General features: G+C 39.0%; 1 protein-coding gene across 2 annotated transcripts; it reads right to left on the bottom strand.

Moving 5' to 3' along the window:
- Positions 1-1,931: 1,931 nt before the first annotated feature.
- Positions 1,932-16,792, bottom strand: UBXN2B (UBX domain protein 2B). 2 transcript variants are annotated; one of them, XM_065668325.1, is made up of 9 exons: positions 16,630-16,791; positions 15,395-15,495; positions 12,878-12,949; positions 11,230-11,389; positions 10,101-10,178; positions 8,693-8,802; positions 8,095-8,232; positions 6,260-6,421; positions 1,932-4,149 (listed from the first exon to the last, which is right to left on the bottom strand). In XM_065668325.1, the coding sequence occupies exons 1-9, from the start codon at positions 16,750-16,752 to the stop codon at positions 3,987-3,989; spliced, it is 1,107 nt and encodes a 368-aa protein (XP_065524397.1). In that variant the 5' UTR covers positions 16,753-16,791; the 3' UTR covers positions 1,932-3,986. The 2 variants fall into 2 exon arrangements, with proteins under 2 accessions (XP_065524397.1, XP_065524398.1); XM_065668326.1 differs by having other exon boundaries at positions 3,995-4,205; positions 16,630-16,792.
- Positions 16,793-17,310: the final 518 nt, after the last annotated feature.

Genomic DNA, 17,310 nt, shown 5'->3' with positions numbered 1-17,310 from the left:
AATACCAGCTTCTCAACCCTGCATCAGTAATTCCTTCTATTCAAAATATCATATCTGAAAAATGATTCCTGTGTATTCCCATTTGGGAGTACTTGCTCATTAGAATTTAAATGGTCCAAGAGCTCACCAAATTAATTTGGACTGACATAGATTTATAAATGTAAAATAGTAGCTCTTCTTTTTAATTCCACAGTTAAGAATGTCTCGCTCAGTTTACTTTAATGCGGTTCAGAATAACACATCTATCTTCTCGTACTCCAGAAAAAGAGCCCCCAAAGCTCACAGATCGCATAATTTAACTCAAAAGCAGACAGCTCCCAGCAAACAGAAAAGACCCAGCTACCCTCCCACTTCTCAGTTTTAGATGGAAAACTATTAAACTTCCCCAGTTTAAGGTTAAGCCCATTGCCCCTTTCATATCACTACAGTCCCTGGTGAAGAATCCCTCTCCATCATCCTTGTAGGCCACATGCAGATATTGGAACGCTGCCTTCTGTATGAGGTCCCCATGCAGCCTTCTCTTCTCCAGGCTGAACAGCCCCAACTTCCTCAGCCTGTCTTCATACGGGAGGTGCTCCAGTCCCCTGATCATCCTCGTGGCCCTCCTCTGCACTTGTTCCAACAGTTCCATGTCCTTTTTATGTTGAGGACACCAGAACTGCACACAATACTCCAGGTGAGGTCTCACAAGAGCAGAGTAGAGGGGCAGGATCACCTCCTTCGACCTGCTGGTCACGCTCCTTTTGATGCGGCCCAGGATACAGTTGGCTTCCTGGGCTGCGAGCGCACACTAAAGCCGGCTCATGTTCATTTTCTCATCGACCAACACCCCCAAGTCCTTCTCTGTAGGGCCGCTCTCAATCTCTTCTCCGTCCAACCTGTAGCTGTGCCTGGGATTGCCCTGACCCAGGTGCAGGACCTTGCACTTCGCATTGTTGAACTTCATGAGGTTGGCTTTGGCCCACCTCACAAGCGTGTCAAGGTCCCTCAGGATGGCACAGTTCACTAAACGTTCAACATAGTTGCTGCCTACTGTTGTTTATCATTGCACTGATCTTTGGGTTTTCAAAGTTTATTTTCAAATAATTGATAAGCAGCTAAATAGTACCAGTCCTACTTTTAATCTCTTCAGGAACCCATTCCAACTATATCCATCTCAGAGAAACACCACAAGCTTACTGCTTTTGGTGTGCATGCCTACACTGAGGCCTGCCAGGCTTAATCAGCCTGAGCAGGGGGAAGGTGTATCTCTGCCTATTTTCCCCGCACATAATAATACAATTTAAAAATCATGGGAGCTTTAGCTTAGTGCAAGCAACTAAGCAGGGAGCTGGCACGCTCTTTCTTGGTTAATTTAATGTTGGACAGATTTTCCCCAGAGAGCAAGAACAGCATGGGATAGCTGTTAATATATGCTAATTGTACAAGTGTGTCCAGTAGTTTCATTAAAGCAGAGTGACTGCAAATGTCTCAATGTGGTCTCAAATCCCCAAAACAAGCCTTATGCATTTAACCAGAGTAACTATGATTACAGAGATGGTAGTGTCCAAATGAAAACTTAAACAAACAAAAAAACCCAAAACCAAACAAGTACTTGGCTCCAGAGACATTTTCTTAAGAGAAAACACTCAGTTTTGCATTGAGTATTGTGTGATAAAGGATTTCTAGGAAAGACAAGCAGACGTGAAGCCTGCACCTTTCATAAGCTGCCCACAAAAGCAAGTGACAGGATTACCTGTATTTCATGGAAGCTAAGAGGAATTCCTAAGAAGCTCAGCAGCCTTGTTACAAGGGAAAGATCATCATCCTCTAGCAAGGTTCCTTCTCCCTTCTTTCAGTCTCTCAGTAACTTTCTTCCTTGTAGTAAGTCTTAACTGTGTATCCACTTAGGTCTGTACTCAAATAACTGGTTTGTGCCAAAAATGCCAAGATGTTGGCTATGTCAGTGAGAATTTAATGTTAACAAAAAGTATGACATTCAATTACGAGACATGGATTATATCAGGTTTAAAGTACAAAGAAGTAGTGAAATATTTAAACACAAACATTGATACATTTTCTTAGCGCTTGACAAAATAATGTCAAATACTGGGACCCCAGTTACTCTCAGCTGCTACTGAACACTAAAATCTACCAGCTATGTTAAACAAATAGATGATGATATACAATTGTGGGTTTTGGCATAATAATGGGAGGGGAAGGGGGGGGGGAACAATTTAGCTAACCACTGTCCTTCATAATTCAGTTTAATTAATAATAGTCTTCAGAAGTAATAAGCAATGTAACTTTACCTATATTCTGAACTGAAATATGCCCAAACCACAGACTGCCCAAGATTGATACCACAATACTGACTTTGCCCTTGCATTCACAGAGAAGTGTTAGTGTATAAAATACAGGCAAAGTAAACATTCCGTTTAGGCTTAAATATTTGGCATGCAATACAATCATCACTTCAACACAACATAAAATGGGAAGAAAACAGGAAGTGTTGCCCATAGTGTTTTTAGTTTAAAGCTTTAATTACTTAGCACATGAAAAGAATTATGATTAAAATCATGCAGATATTCAGATTACAAAACAAAATACTTCAAATACTATTACATGTTTAAAATTTACTCTTTCAAAGATCTACTTTGAGGTAAAAATGTAAATTAACCAAATATACTTAGCAATTATAAGCTTAGCATAAATAAATATTTCCAGAATAATCAGTGAAAACAGCATTTTTAACACATATATTGTACAAGAGATACAGCCCATTTACCCTCCTTCAGTGAGATCCACTCATCTGATATAAAGCCACGAATACTATAAAACTGCATACTACTAAAGCACAGCAGCCAGTTTGCCCACAGCATAAGACTCCTACCTGCATACTGCAGTGCAGGGCCATGTTATTTGAAAAAATATAGAATTTCAAAGATTAAGGGGTTTAATTATGCAGCTTCCAAAAAAGTATAGTGAAAGCCATACACCAAACCCCCACTGAATATTAAAAAAATGCCTCTGGCCAGAAGTCCAAATATAAAGACCTGAAATTCAGGTCAAAAATACATGACCAATTAACACATCTACTTTTGTGTATGCAAATGACAGCACAAACGAGTTCTGTGTGCACCTGGGTGTTCTTTTTCATTTGGGGTTAAGTAACCGTTTATGTAGCTTCAGAGGGTTCAACTGCATATTCAGGTTCAAAGTGACCATAGGCCTACTCTCATGAAATCTAAATCACAGCATTTCTCCAGTGGTGAAATGGGATACACCAGATGACAGTGGTGTATCCCACTTTCTAACCTCAAGAAAAAAAAAAAGTCATACCTATTTTCACCACAAGTAGAACAACTAGAATACAAATGCGAGCAATCTATGACAGTCTGCAATAGCTGAGGTTTGCATCTCCTGAACTGATTCACTCATATGCTACAGAGAAAAGTACATAAAAACTAAATATTATACTGCACCATGAAACAATACAAACAGAATATACAAAAAATTATATTAGAGCATTCATTATCTCTCCACCTATTAAATAGAACACTGTAGTATTAATACAGCTCGGAAGGTAAACATCACCCACAGGCTAAGTCTTCAAATGGCTGTTTGTCAATGCAGCATAATACATTTCCATAGTGCAAATCTTACCAACTGTATTAAAGATAACGTCCCCTTCAGAAAAATGCTTCTCCCCACCCCCCAAAATAGTGGAAGAGTCATAAAGTCATCTCTCATTTCACATTTAGTACAAGATGTGGTTTGAAACATACTAACAAAGGGAAGCTTAATTTTAACACTAAAAAAAGGTTGAACAATACTGAGAAATTAAAATAAAGTTAGATATGTTATCATTGGAAGACATGAAACCCAAAAAGCTGATCCATGGAAGAGGGGATAAGAAAACATTGATCTTTCCTTTTTTTTATCTGTGGGAAACATTGTATGACAATACAGCATGCTCCCCCCCTACTGCACCAAAAACTGTACGATTACTTTAACTGCTGAAGAATCACAGTGTTAAGGATATCTGCTTCTTGTAGTGTCAGGCTTTCATCTGTTAGCTCTTTATTTGGAAAGGTAGTCACAAGAACAAAATCAGTTGTGGCAAAAGCTGGACGGGACTGGATAATGAAATCTCGAATATGCTTAATCCTGTGGAAAGGATACGGACATGAAAACTGGGTATGATTCCATTTTGGCAAACATTTCTGAACATTAAGATGATCAGAGAACACAAAACCTAACAGGCTATTCAATATGTCCTACTGATTTTACATTTCCATTTGATACAGATTGTAGCCTAGAATTTTTTGCTTCTTGCATGAAAAAATGAAAAATGAAAACTAATGTTGCTTTTTTCTCATATAACAAATAAAACTTGTAACATAGAAGTATATCGCAAACTGATAGTTAACACAGAAAGTCAAGTAATTTCAACACCAACTGTCAAAAATTCCACTCTCAATTAGTATCTTTCAAAAATGCTAAATTATTAATGGGAGGAGGAATCTTGAAAAAGCAGAGAGGACCTATTAATGCACTTTAGTAGTAAGGAGTTTCCCCTACTTTAACTCTGCACCAAACTTCTGAACAATAGCTCATAAAACAATCACATCAACAGTATAACAAGAGTAATTTTTGGTTTATAAGACACGAATGAGAAGATTTTAGAGATAAATGGAAATTTAAGGTTTTTCTCCTAACCAGTAAGCTAAGAATAAATCTTTGAAGATCTATTTTAACTAGTAGGTAAGGAGACATACTGTAGCCAAAGAAATAGGGACTTCAACTTTCTATCAGTCTTCAAGGCTTATGACACAAGCAATGCACTTTAGTAGCTGATTTTGATCATGCACATGGCAAGGATAAAAAGATTCACATCCAAGCTTCTGTCAACACACTCTTGGTTACAGATGTTACTGAGAAGTTTGCCACTTCTACTACCCTTTCACACAGACAGAAGAAAACATGTCAGTAAGCTCTACTGCTTATCTAAGTTGCTTCTCCAGCAGGTGCTATGAAGAAAGGGCCTGGGCCTGTACTATCAGCATACAGTATCAGGTATATATGTATGTTTATGCGCCAAATACGAAAAACTATTGCAATAGCTTCCTCCCTATTGGCATCTCCACTAAAATTATTTCATTTTAGGTGGTCTATGTATGTTGTCAGGTGAGGAAAGCTGCATATTGGCTCTGCCTGTATTGTGAGCCAGAAGGAAAAAAAGGAAGCAGGTGAACTCTCCATGTATCCATATTAACATAGAATTGGGCCCGTAAGACCACCTCCATTGCAGGATTCAAGCTGTATTATAAGACAGTGGTGCAGGTACAGATTTCAGATCAGGGCTGGCTTGAACCTGCTTGCTGTGAAGCATTGGTGGAACTACTGCCCAAAACTCTGCCCTCTGCCCAAAGTTCTCTCGACCATGCAGTGTAAAGCAGAGCTTTGCAGAACCTTGCTCTAACACAACCTTTGAGGCAAATAAATGGGGTTGGCCAACACCATTTGTGGCAATGTGCCAAGAGTGTCAATAAACCTGATGGCACACTCTAGTCAACAACCTACTAACAGATCTAAAAATCCACCAGCCTCAAATGCTGCCAATTCCTAGGAGAAGACCATCCAAAACAAAACAAAAGTTGGTTCTCATGTCCAGCCCACATGCCAGAATTACAAATGAGCGTGTCATGTCCATATACCCTTCTGTCTATGGGCTGCAGCCTACACATATAACTCGTTGAGTCAGAGTCTTGAGTATAAAGTGGTAGAAAGCTGGAGCTCTTGATTATGGGCCACAGGATTTCTCTGCCTGTAGCATGGACTATCTTCCAATTGAGACTATACTCCAAACCTTGCAACAAAGTGCTTTCACAGTGTCATGTGAGTCAGCCACATGCTCCTCCCAGGAAGGGCCCAGGGCTGGGATGACATACATAGTGAGGCTGGTCAGATTTTAGTCACCCGGAGAACAGTTATGGGTGGTACCATGTCCTTACAGATCGCAGGACATAACTGTTCATAAAAGTCTGACTTTGCAGTTATCAAGTATCTTGTGCTTTCAAAGTACAGAATTTTGTTTTGACAGCATTTACGTTATGAAATCATGTTATTTCATAACATTTGTTATGAAAACAAACCAGAGCTGTACATTTCAGTGGAGCAGTATTTTATTCTGTTTGATGTTTTGCAGATATTAACGACAAAACACAGACTTATGAAAATAGTTATGGTTACCTGCACTGATGCAGAATCAATTTACCTGTGTGTTTGGTTAAATCTTTGTATTAATCGGCTTCCATCTGCTAATCTAATCTGAATTTTAGTTGCTGGCATGGAATCATCAATCAGAACAGGTGCATCAAGAATGGATTTTTCCTCCTCCTCTGGGGAAGAAGGTGTGCTGACTATTTCAGGTGTAAGGCTAAATGATTGGGAAAAACAAAACAAAATACAACACAACAAACCAGATATTATTAATGGAGTCAAACCAAAACTGAGTAATGCTTCAGCTGTCTTTGTCACTGAAGGATGACTGCACATAGCTAGTACAAATGAGCAATGAAATTCTCTCAAAGTTATCTGAACCAAGTATAAACACTGCTTTTCTAACAGACGCACAAATAATGCTTTTGTAGGTTCTTGTCAATGATTGCAAGATTTTATATTTATTTTTTTCATAACCATGCATATGATTACATCTTCATTATTTTAAATAGGTAATCAAGTACAAACAAAACTACCTTTGTTTATGCTTACAGAGCTTGAAATGACAGTCTTTGATAGCAAGACTTCTATATTGCACCACCTGGCATACTAAAAAATAATCATGGGCAATTACAGTGTACTTAACTGACACAAACCGCTTTAGTAATTGCTTTCAGGATCACTACTCTATGATTCTGGACATCCACCACCCTTTCTGAGCACAAACAGTATTAACAGGTAATTGGTATTACCACAAAGTAAGTGTGGAATTTTTTTACATTTAGTATAAAACCAGTATAAATCTGTTTGGAGATAAGAGATTTGGATACTCCTTTCACTGCTCGCATATCTGAGACTTCATCAGCTATTGCACCAAAAATGCCACAAAACAGGTGTGCACACTGTTACATAGAAACCTCCTCTCTGTTTAATAATCTGAGCAAGTGCTCAGGTGGAAGGACTTACCATATGCAACTGTTCCCTACATCATCCCTATCAGTGCTTACCACCTTCTCAGTTTTACTGATTATTTGCAGAAGCACATGAGTAATACCCTTTTTTGGCAACCAAACATATCACATGAATAAATGCAGGTAGTATTTACAATTCAACAGCTAGTATTAAGTCAGCTGAAAAAGATGTTTTAAAGCATATAATCCTTATGTGAAAAAAGCTTACGATTGGCAGAGCTGAGGTTACGTTACAGTTTACTCTTGCTGACCAATTTAAGACGAACAGAGATGCACTTTTGGACAAAGGAGCCTGAACTGTTCAGTCACAGGAATGACTTTTGGCACATTACATATCAGTTTAATTGAAGTAATACACATTAGGAGTTTTTGCAGCATCCTTGGAAATTTTAATCAAATCTTGGTAAAACTTGAGAGATTTTGATACAATTTATTGCATGTTTGGATCAAATAAAGAAATAATTTGATAAACTACTTTTTTTCTTAAACCCAAGAAACTTGCTTTGTATACTAATAATGAGTGACATTTACAAGGCTGCATTTCAGGACACTACTTCTGGTGCTTCATTCCAGAAAAAAAAAAAAAAGAAATTAGAGTTGCATCCCTACAGAAATACTTTATATCTGCATTGGCAAGCATCAGCCATTATTGCCACAATGGCCTCTCCGCATATATACAGGCAAAATCACATGCAAGAACAGGCAGATAAATGACACAGTCACAAAGCAGAAAGCATCTATCAAATCTATGAACAGTTTCAACAGAGGACTAAGATTTATATACAGCTTCCACGATTATTCAGAATAATTTTATATCACTTTTGTGATCTGATTACTTTCTCTAACAGTCTTCTAATTGATTAAATCCAGCTTTTGAAATAGCATACGAACACAGAACAGAAAACCTAGTGGGTTTTACCTTCCAAGCTTTTGCCCTTCGCCACTGAAAGCTTTAAATCGTAGTCTAGGCTTCACATATTCCTGTTCTTGGTGGTCTTCCATATCCAAATTAACCTGGCCACCATGAACAAGTCGCTGCAGTTCCACAGGAATTTCCCTTCATTACAAAAATAAAAGTTTCCCAATTACATTCTGAAGTGAAATGACAAACTTTACGTAGTACAATGAGTTGGTACTATTAGTAACTTTACTTTGAAAATCATAGACCTCCAATTGGTTTATGAATTGATTTCATCCTAAGGGAAGAAAAAAATACCAGCAAACTGACAGTCAAACCTAGAACAAACTTACAGTCAAAATCTAGAATGTGCTAACTAAACATGTGAAACTAAAAGCTGTCTGTAATATGTAGCGTCCAGAGTTAAACCACAAGAAGGAAGCAAAGATTGCTGAATTTTTAAATGCCCCATGCATCTGATGACACATACACAATATATTTTTTGGGTGCAGGCAGAAAAGAAGCTTGGAACTTTTAATAATTATAAACACATGGAGAAGACATTTTTCCTCACTTCATTTGAAAGACATGCCTAAAAAAAGTTGCCATTTTAGCTTACCCTCTTTTAACAGACTCAAGAAACTGAGCATTTGTTGGGTCTGAATAGGATCTCAACTCGCCATCATCTAAACTGAAGCCATTCCTCCATAGTTTCAGCAAAATTTGAACCTGTGAAGCAAAAACAGTGAAACAAAAAAAAAGTGGAGACAAATACAGTATTTTAATTTCATACAGATCATTTATACATTTTTTTACCTATACTTAACAGATTTTGTAGCAGACCACAAACAAGATGACAAAATAACAGAGCACTGCACTGCAACTATCATTGTTAGAATCCTTTAAAAAAAAGCAGACCACTTTTATACTTGGGCAAAAGAATCTCTTAATCTGTTGCCCATGACGTAACAGATCATGCAGTGACTGTGCAGTGATTTTCACAGGATTCCAATTACTTTCAAAACAAGTGAAAATTTCTTATTGATAAATTAATAAATCAAACCACAAAGCTACAAATTACTGCTGATACATCAGTTACAGTGAAAATTACTTGTTCCTCAAATTGTTACATGGTAAGCTCCAATACAGTTGGTTCAAACATGGAGAATCTTGCAAACCAGCCTCCTTCGCTGCCTTCTTACTTTGCTGCATGTCTGTATGTCCAGCCAGAGCCTTTCACCTTCAGAGCCTGTACTTCTCTTCCCTGCAACTGCCTTGCAGTCCAACACAACCAGGCTTTCCTAGCCAGTAAACCTGACCTTCCCTTAGAAAACTATCCCTGCCCCAGGTATTGTAACCCAGCTGCAACAGGCTTCTGGCTTAGTACAGCTGGCTATTACTTGGAAGGATTAAACTCCTGGTGTGGCGTGACAGCACCCCCCAGCCTGAACTACATCCTCTGGCCTTATTCATTTCTTGGTTTTGTTTCTAGGTAAGCTTAACATTTGTTCTAGCCATTCACAGAAATGGCAAAGTGTAGAGAACTTCATTTTTACCCAACTTCCCCTTCACTTCCTGCTTTTTAAGCGAGAGTAAAGAAAGGCCAGGTAGTTTTCAAAAGGCCTCTAACCTGCTGCTTCACCATTCCTAGAACCAATCTATGCCTTCTAGTCTGAGACTGGCTACTTCGCAAATCAATGAAAAGTTTCGTAACCCAAGCGAATTAAAATGTTAGCACAGCTAAGAGAATGCAGAACAACAGCTGAAGGAAGTATCTGAAAGGAATGCTGCTAAGAACTCCAACGTAATTTATGTCAAAAAAATCTATAATGGAGGCCTTAGGGATTTCCAATGAACATCTGTCCCCTGTGGACACTTTAACAATTTCCACTTAACACTTATCTAATATTTAGGTATTCATTTTTCCTCATAGACGGAGTTACAGTAATACTGGCATTTCAAGCTGTAAACATGATTAAGCAGACATCTGTTGGAGACTGTTTCCTGCTATTTAGAATTTTACTTACATCTTGATTTTCTCCATATATGTATTCTGAGTGCTTTTGTGATGAGTCACCCAATCTATATCCACCACCAGAAAATGACTGGAAAAAATATACAAAAAAGCTTATTGAAATAAATATGTGAAAGAGTTTATTAAAATTCTTACCTAGGCACAAAAAAAAAAAAAAAAAAAGGCATCAGTAAGCTTACTTCTGTGATAAAAAGCACCGTTCTAACCTGTATATCTTCTGTGTGGAAAATTGTATCTAGTAACCATAATCAGCCTAAGCAGGTTGTGTGTGTGATGTGTTTCAGTTTCTAATCTGCACACTTTTTCAAGCATTAGAATCACAGAATAGCTTGGGTTGGAAGGGACCATTAAAGGTCAGCTAGTCCAACCTCCCTGCAATGAGCAGGGATATCTTCAACTAGATTACATTGCCCAGAGCTTGTTCAACCAGACTGAATGTTTCCATTCAGTCTGAATGCTCTCTAAGCACCTTGTTCCAGTGTTCCACCACCCTCATCATAAAATATTCTTTCCTTGTATCTAGTCTGAATATACACTGGACCTTGTACTTGGCCTTGTCAAACCTCAGGAGGCTCACACGGGCCCGCTTCTTCAGCTTGTCCATATCCCTCTGGATAGCATCCTGTCCCTCAGCTGTGTCAACCACACCACTCAGTTTGGTGTCATCTGCAAACCTGCTGAGGTGCACTCCATCCCACTATGTCACTGATGAAGATATTACACAGTACTGGTGCCAGTATGGACCCCTGAGGGACACCACTACTCACTGATCTCCATCTGAGCTGCTGACCACTACCTTTAGTAGTAATTCAGCAGATAAGAGATTTAGAAATTGATTTGGGATGCAGTTGCAGTTTCGGGCTTTTATTGAATCAATTTTACTTAAAAATAAAGCAAATCATTGCAGTTTAGGTCAACTTCTAATGATTTCCCCTGGAATTGTGTGGTTCCTCCCCACTTTATTTTCTAGAGTAAGCTATTTGAGCTCAGATAATACACAACTGTGTTGATCAAATCCTCTGCTATTTGCAGACCACAAGAAGGTGTATTTGCTCTCATGTGGTTAAATGAGATTAAGAGAGACTAATGTAAAAAGAGATCAAGTATCTTTTAACTTTTACCTTAGCTTTACTTAAATCACCAGATGCTCTTGAGGCTTCATCTAATGGGACAGCTCCATGTTCTTTTGCTTCCTTGAAGAGTTCAGCAACAATTTTACTTGGATTACTAGAAGCCCCAGAAATATGTAATCCTCTATATTCTGAGTCACCTGAATAAAATCTTTAGAACAGTGATATTCATAAGCAACAATACTTTAAATGAAAAGCACAATTTTCCTCTTCCCACCAAAAGAAAATAATAAATGAACAAAGACCCAAACTTGGCCCAAAGCCTTTTCATTCTGATAACAGAAATGTTCCACTTGGTTACACCCTTCCCAAGAATCCAAACAACACTACTCCAAAAGTATTTCAGTAACTACCATGGTGACTTCTGGAGCACATCTCCAGAGGTCAGGGGCCACATGAACACAGTCCTGATGCAGCTGTGACTTTATACACCTCATGTATGTGGATATCACCTGTTCCCAGAAAGACCAATTCCCTCAGGGGTGTCCCTGTGCATGGGACTGTGCCTGGGCTGGTTAGAATACAGATTAACAACTTGGCAGAACAAGCATGAAGCTGTTGAAAAACTTCAACTGTGCCACGATTTGATTTTTTTATTTAAAGATATAGTAGACTTCCATTCCTGACAGTATCAGAAATAGGAAGGTTTTAATAAATTTAATTAACCTTTCAAGGCATCTTATAATCTGCAGAAACTGCTGCAAAAGCTAATTTTTTCTTCAACACAGCCCCATCTCTAGCTCTTGAAGATGAAAGGTTAAGCTAAAAATAATGGTGCTCAAAATTGTATCAGTGCGATTACAAAAATCAAGATATTCTTTCAGGATTATCTTGAGAAAGTCACTATAAATTTCTTAATACCAATGGAACAGATGCTGTAAAAAATCTGCACATAAATACAAAACCTGGGAAACCTGAATGATTTGTCTTTGATTAGAAAAAACATTAATAACTAATAAAGTAAGTGCCTGCTACTTTCCTTAACTTTTTCACTTAACCACTTGGGACAAGGCAAATCAACTATCTATGTAAAACGGTCTCTCAGGCAAACAACTTCAAAATGCTGTTGATTACACCATATTTTACAATTACCCAAAACCAGTAGTGGGTATTAAGGTGATATACAACCATACTGCTTTTATGATCAAACATAACTGCCAATCCCTTAGTATCATCTCTCCTTCGAACATAAATCTCTATTTATTATCCAATTGCCATTTATATGGAAAATAATTATTAGATTTAAAAGAATTATAGTGGTAAGATAATGAAACAATCAGAATTTGTACTCAAGAAAGGAAGTACTCAAATATTTGAGTAATGGATACATAGAACAATTCAGGATATTTGAAAAAATGCAAGAAAACTTTTGAGTTCAAGTGCAAGTTACAACTTTCACATCCATAGGCACCTACAGGTCCTAGATCACTACAGATGGATTCTGCTAAACACAGTTTCACTACAGCAGTGCACCTAACACTCCAATAAGCCACATAACATGTCTGTAGTTACTAGATCTTCGCAGGATAGACTTAGCTCACTTGTGTTTTGAAAAACAGGAGGGAGCAAAGTGTGAATGTCACAAAAAAAAACCCAGTTACGTTCACAACTGTTAAATTATTTGTTGTTTGAAAAATACCTTTGGTTTTCTTTGTCATCGCTCATGCTTCTTTCCGGTTTTCTCAGCCTTCTAAGAGAATCAATTTTAAGACTGCCACGAGAATGAAAGAAAACATTTGAAGATGGCTGGTACTTGCATTTCATCAAATACTTCACATCTAACTTCTGAAACTACTTCTTTTTCAAAAAAAACCCTAAGAATATCAAGTTGTTGAGGCTTTTTTTTTTGTCCTCACCATACTTTCTTTTTCTCCAAAGTACATAGCCATGAACACTTCTCAGTGAATAAGCAGGAAAGGGCACATGTATGGCAGAGTACTTTTGCAATAACAATTGAATTAGATGATCATTGTAGGTCCCTTCTAACTGAACTATTCTCTTCTAGCATAGGTTATCCTGAATTCTACTTTACAACACAGGTGGTCCCACAGATAACACAGGTAATATGCAAGCCCAACGCCTGTTTCAGAATCCAGCTTACCAGAAATAACTACACTTCAAATTGTTTCCACATTTTAGCTTTTTTTGTCAAGAGTTCAGCTGCCTAGTGAAGTCAACACTGGCTTTCCTTGAGGTCCTGGAGTCTCTGTCTATGAGGATCCTAAAAAACTAAGAAGCAGTCATTCTTACTTCCATTTCATACAATTTTAAAAATACCTTTAGTGGCAACATCACAGACTTTCAGAAGATGATCAAAATGCGGAATCACATTCTGTTTTATGATAGGAACAGATCAATAAGCTACCACAGGACAAGCTAGGGTTGTTAGCTTGCAAAATTCCAGCAACAGCTGTACAGATATTTGCTCTTATCCTGAAGTACTCGATTCATTACTGCAAGATGTGTATGTGGTAGCTGACTACCCGGGGATAAGAACACACATACAATCTGCCACATAAGTAATGGCAGATCACTAGTTCACATTTAGTCAATCAGTCTGATTACCATTCCTTTGACTTCAAAGTGTAGCAGAGCAGTCCATTGCTTTTTTAAGTATCAGTGTTGATAAAACAATCTAATTCTATATCCAAGTGAAGGATCTGCTTCTTATGAATTTCTCAGAAAAAAACTGTATTGCTATCGACTTGGGTCACGGGCACTAGAAATGCTTTCATCTCTTCTATTTTCTTCCTTTGTTGCACTGTAGGTTTTGTGGAGCAAATACTGTATTTCGTGCCAATGGTCTCAAGTTTCTCAAAGGAGATTATACAACATGACAGTATATATAATATAGCATTTGTTCTAGGAGGGCCCAGAGACATTCTTTTACACCTGCAATTGTGGAAGGCAAGCTGAGTAGATCAAGAGCAGAACTATGTTTCCTTGCGATTAATACACTGCTCATCGGAGAGCAAACTGAAGTCTATTAAAAAAAAAAAAAAATCTCACTTTGGATACCATGCAGATAGCAGCCATCTCTTCTTTCTCAGTTACATCCCAGCATGACTGCCAATAAAGACCTGTTTGCCAACACCTATCACACTGAAATATCTGAGATACTGTACTGCAGCTTCTTCTTCAGTTGGAGGAGGAGGTTGTAACTTCATTATATGTATGGGTAAATGGAGCCCTCGGCTTTATTTGTTTATAAACTGTGTTTAATGTAGTTGAGTAGTCAGCGTAGGTGCTTTCACCAAAAAAAACAAAAAAACTCACCCCAAAAAATATTATTTTCCAAGTGTCACATGATGTACTAAAATCCCTCTTCCTGAGGATTTGCATTTGTAAATGCACTTGAAGCATGGCTCTGGTGACTAAGATCTTTTCTGCTGCTCAACCTCCTTTAAAACAGAGATCCACATTGGCAGCAGTGATTGAAAGACAAGCCAAATACAAGAGTTGTTGTAGCATCACTGACATTTATGATGTAAAAACTTGTCTTCTTTAGAACTATTTAAATAGAAACCAAACGCTGGAAAGATTTCTTTACAAAAATTTAAAGCTACATTAAAATCTTCAAATGCTATGTGAACTGCAAAAACTGCAGGCCAGAAAAAGTTGGATTTATACATAAAAACATGTCTTACCTTACGCCTGCCAAACTCAGACAAATGCATTTCTCTCACCCCACAGGAGCCTACTAATGAACCTACTAATAATTTTTCAAGTATTTGCCTCATCGGGTACTTATATAAGTACAATGCCCAAAGCAGCTGCCTTGTCCGGTTTCACACAAGCTACTGATTTGCTGAGTTTTGAAGCAGCAAAGAACTGCAGTATTTTTTCTGAGATAACAAATTTCCAAATTCTATCTGTGTAAAAGAAAGACCAACACTGCAGTTCACTTATATCGTCTTATCTTACCTGAAGTGGGTTTAAAGTATTTTGGAATACCATATAGCACAAAGGCTCCTAAATAAATACAATTTAAAAACCAGTCTGAGAAGACCCAGACTACGCATTATTACAGGGCTTCATAATTCTGGATTCTGAACTACTGGAGGTAGCTTTTTATACAATGAGGAGATCAAGTAAGTATGACAAAGTTTTGTGAGCTAAACCAGTACCTATTTCTGAAGGACAAAACACGTCTTACCTCTGTGATGCTTTTGTGTTACTGATCTTTGTAGATGTTGGTTTGTCAGGACACAATGCCTGCCTTTTAGCTTCATCTTCATATAACTCTGCCAAAGCCAACTGTAGGAAACAGAACTCTTTTTAGAAGTCTAACTGTAGAACTACACGAGGCAGAAATAAGACAAAACCTAACACAAAATATGCACAGCAGCAGCAAATTAGGAACACCAACACAAGAAATCCCAACTACTTCTCTAAATTGAACTTCCATTTTCCTTTATGAAAAAAAACCCTACACAATGCTTAATGTAATTGTGACTTTGAACTCATACTCTGCTGTGAGTCGGTTCACCCTGCTTCTCTAGTTACATTCCACCTTTATTAGATTCAAAATTGCAAGAGTATATGCATACATATATTAAGCATCATCTCATTAGTGTTAATAAATTTCAACTTGTAATGGAATTAAGAACCAATTGTGCTTTGCTGGCTTGAAGAGAGGTGATCCAGCCATCTGATCATCTTCATTGCCTCCTCTGGATTCACTTGAGCAGGTCCATGTCCTCTGGGAAGCCCCAGAGCTGAAAACTACATCCATCTCTCCCTGTTAAATTACGTACAACCAAATAAAATAGGTGCAGTTTCAGTTACTAAAACTTTCACCTGTTTTCCAATTTGTTGCTAAAGTATTTTGAACCTTCATACACTCTGAAAATCACACACAAAATAAGAATACTGCTAAAAGTATCTGCAATTAAGTATTTAAGTACCAATGCAGAGTTATGCTGAACTCCTGAAACTTTCTCCACATAAACCTGGGAAAAGATCACGTCCATAGTCTTACACCACGTCTGTGGAGTCTGACATTTTCACGTAGGAAAAGACACTCCTACCAAACAGTCAGGAAATATAGCAGCGCCAAACCAACTTCGAACTCAGTTAAGACCGAGCTACTTAAGCGTCGGGAGAGCTCTTCCAGCGTCCTGAAGAGCTAACGACTACACACGCTGCCCAACCACCGTTCCCTAAAGAGCCTAGTCCTCTTTCTGAGACATTCCTCCCTTCCCAGCCTCAAAAAGGGAAGGGGACAGCGAGTAAAGAAGAGGCCCCGTCACGCCGGGCTGTGTCGGGACAGCCCCGACTGGCCTCGAGAAGAGCCACCGCACCACACTCTCCCCGGAGCGGCGGCCGAGAGAAGGCCAGGGGCGCCCCCCAGGGGCCACGGGAGCGGGACACCCGTCTCCACCCGCCTACCTGCAAATCCCGTGCGCTGGGCGGGCGGCCGCTGCTCCGGGGCTGCCGATCCCTCCGGACGCCACGGGCAACAGAGGATACATCCCCTTCCTCCTGCACAGGACCTGCCCCCCCGTCCGCCATCTTCTGAGGGCGGCGGCAGGCGAGGGGCGGGGCGGGGCTAGCGCCGCCAGGCACTTCCGCCGCCCCGCGGGGGGGGGGCCGGGCCGGCGTAGCTCCGCCCACCGCTCTGTTTCCATGGGGATGGCGGGCCCTGCCGCCACCGAGGCAGCCGATCTTACCGGCCACGCGTGAGTGTCGGTCCGTCCGTCCGTCTGTCTGTCTGTCCGCCGCAGCACGGAGGGAGGGTGTGTGTGCACGTCCCCTGATCTAACTGGTGAAGAGCAAGTTACGTTTAAAAGTGCATACTTTCCCAAAAATAAATATAAGACAAAGAAAAAAAACAAGACAATTAAAGAAATCCTAAAAATAAATTCTCAGCAAACATTATATTTACCATTTGGATTATAGGGCAAGACGTTACGACAACCAGGCTGACTGCAAACACTGTTTTTGATACAAAACAAGGGCCTTTATATTTGCAATGGAAAAGAAATATTGACAATACTACAAAGAGGAATCAATAGATCAGTTTCCAATTTGATATTTCATCACAACATGGATCTGTAATATCTACACCCA

The sequence above is a fragment of the Lathamus discolor genome, chromosome 2, assembly GCF_037157495.1.
Source record: "Lathamus discolor isolate bLatDis1 chromosome 2, bLatDis1.hap1, whole genome shotgun sequence".
In the NCBI taxonomy this organism is placed as follows: Eukaryota; Metazoa; Chordata; class Aves; order Psittaciformes; family Psittacidae; genus Lathamus; species Lathamus discolor.
The sequence above is the reverse complement of the archived record's forward strand: the minus strand, read 5'-3'. Positions and strand labels throughout refer to the sequence as shown.

What these genes read in the sequence shown, in the direction of transcription:
- UBXN2B (XM_065668325.1), bottom strand. Translation starts at nt 16,752, where the DNA reads ATGGCGGACGGGGGGGCAGGTCCTGTGCAGGAGGAAGGGGATGTATCC. An exon ending in AACACAAAAGCATCACAGAG is followed by an intron (nt 12,950 to 15,394) that starts GTAAGACGTGTT and finishes TTCTCGTGGCAG; the next exon opens with TCTTAAAATTGATTCTCTTA. An exon ending in CTTGAGTCTGTTAAAAGAGG is followed by an intron (nt 8,233 to 8,692) that starts GTAAGCTAAAAT and finishes TTTGTAATGAAG; the next exon opens with GGAAATTCCTGTGGAACTGC.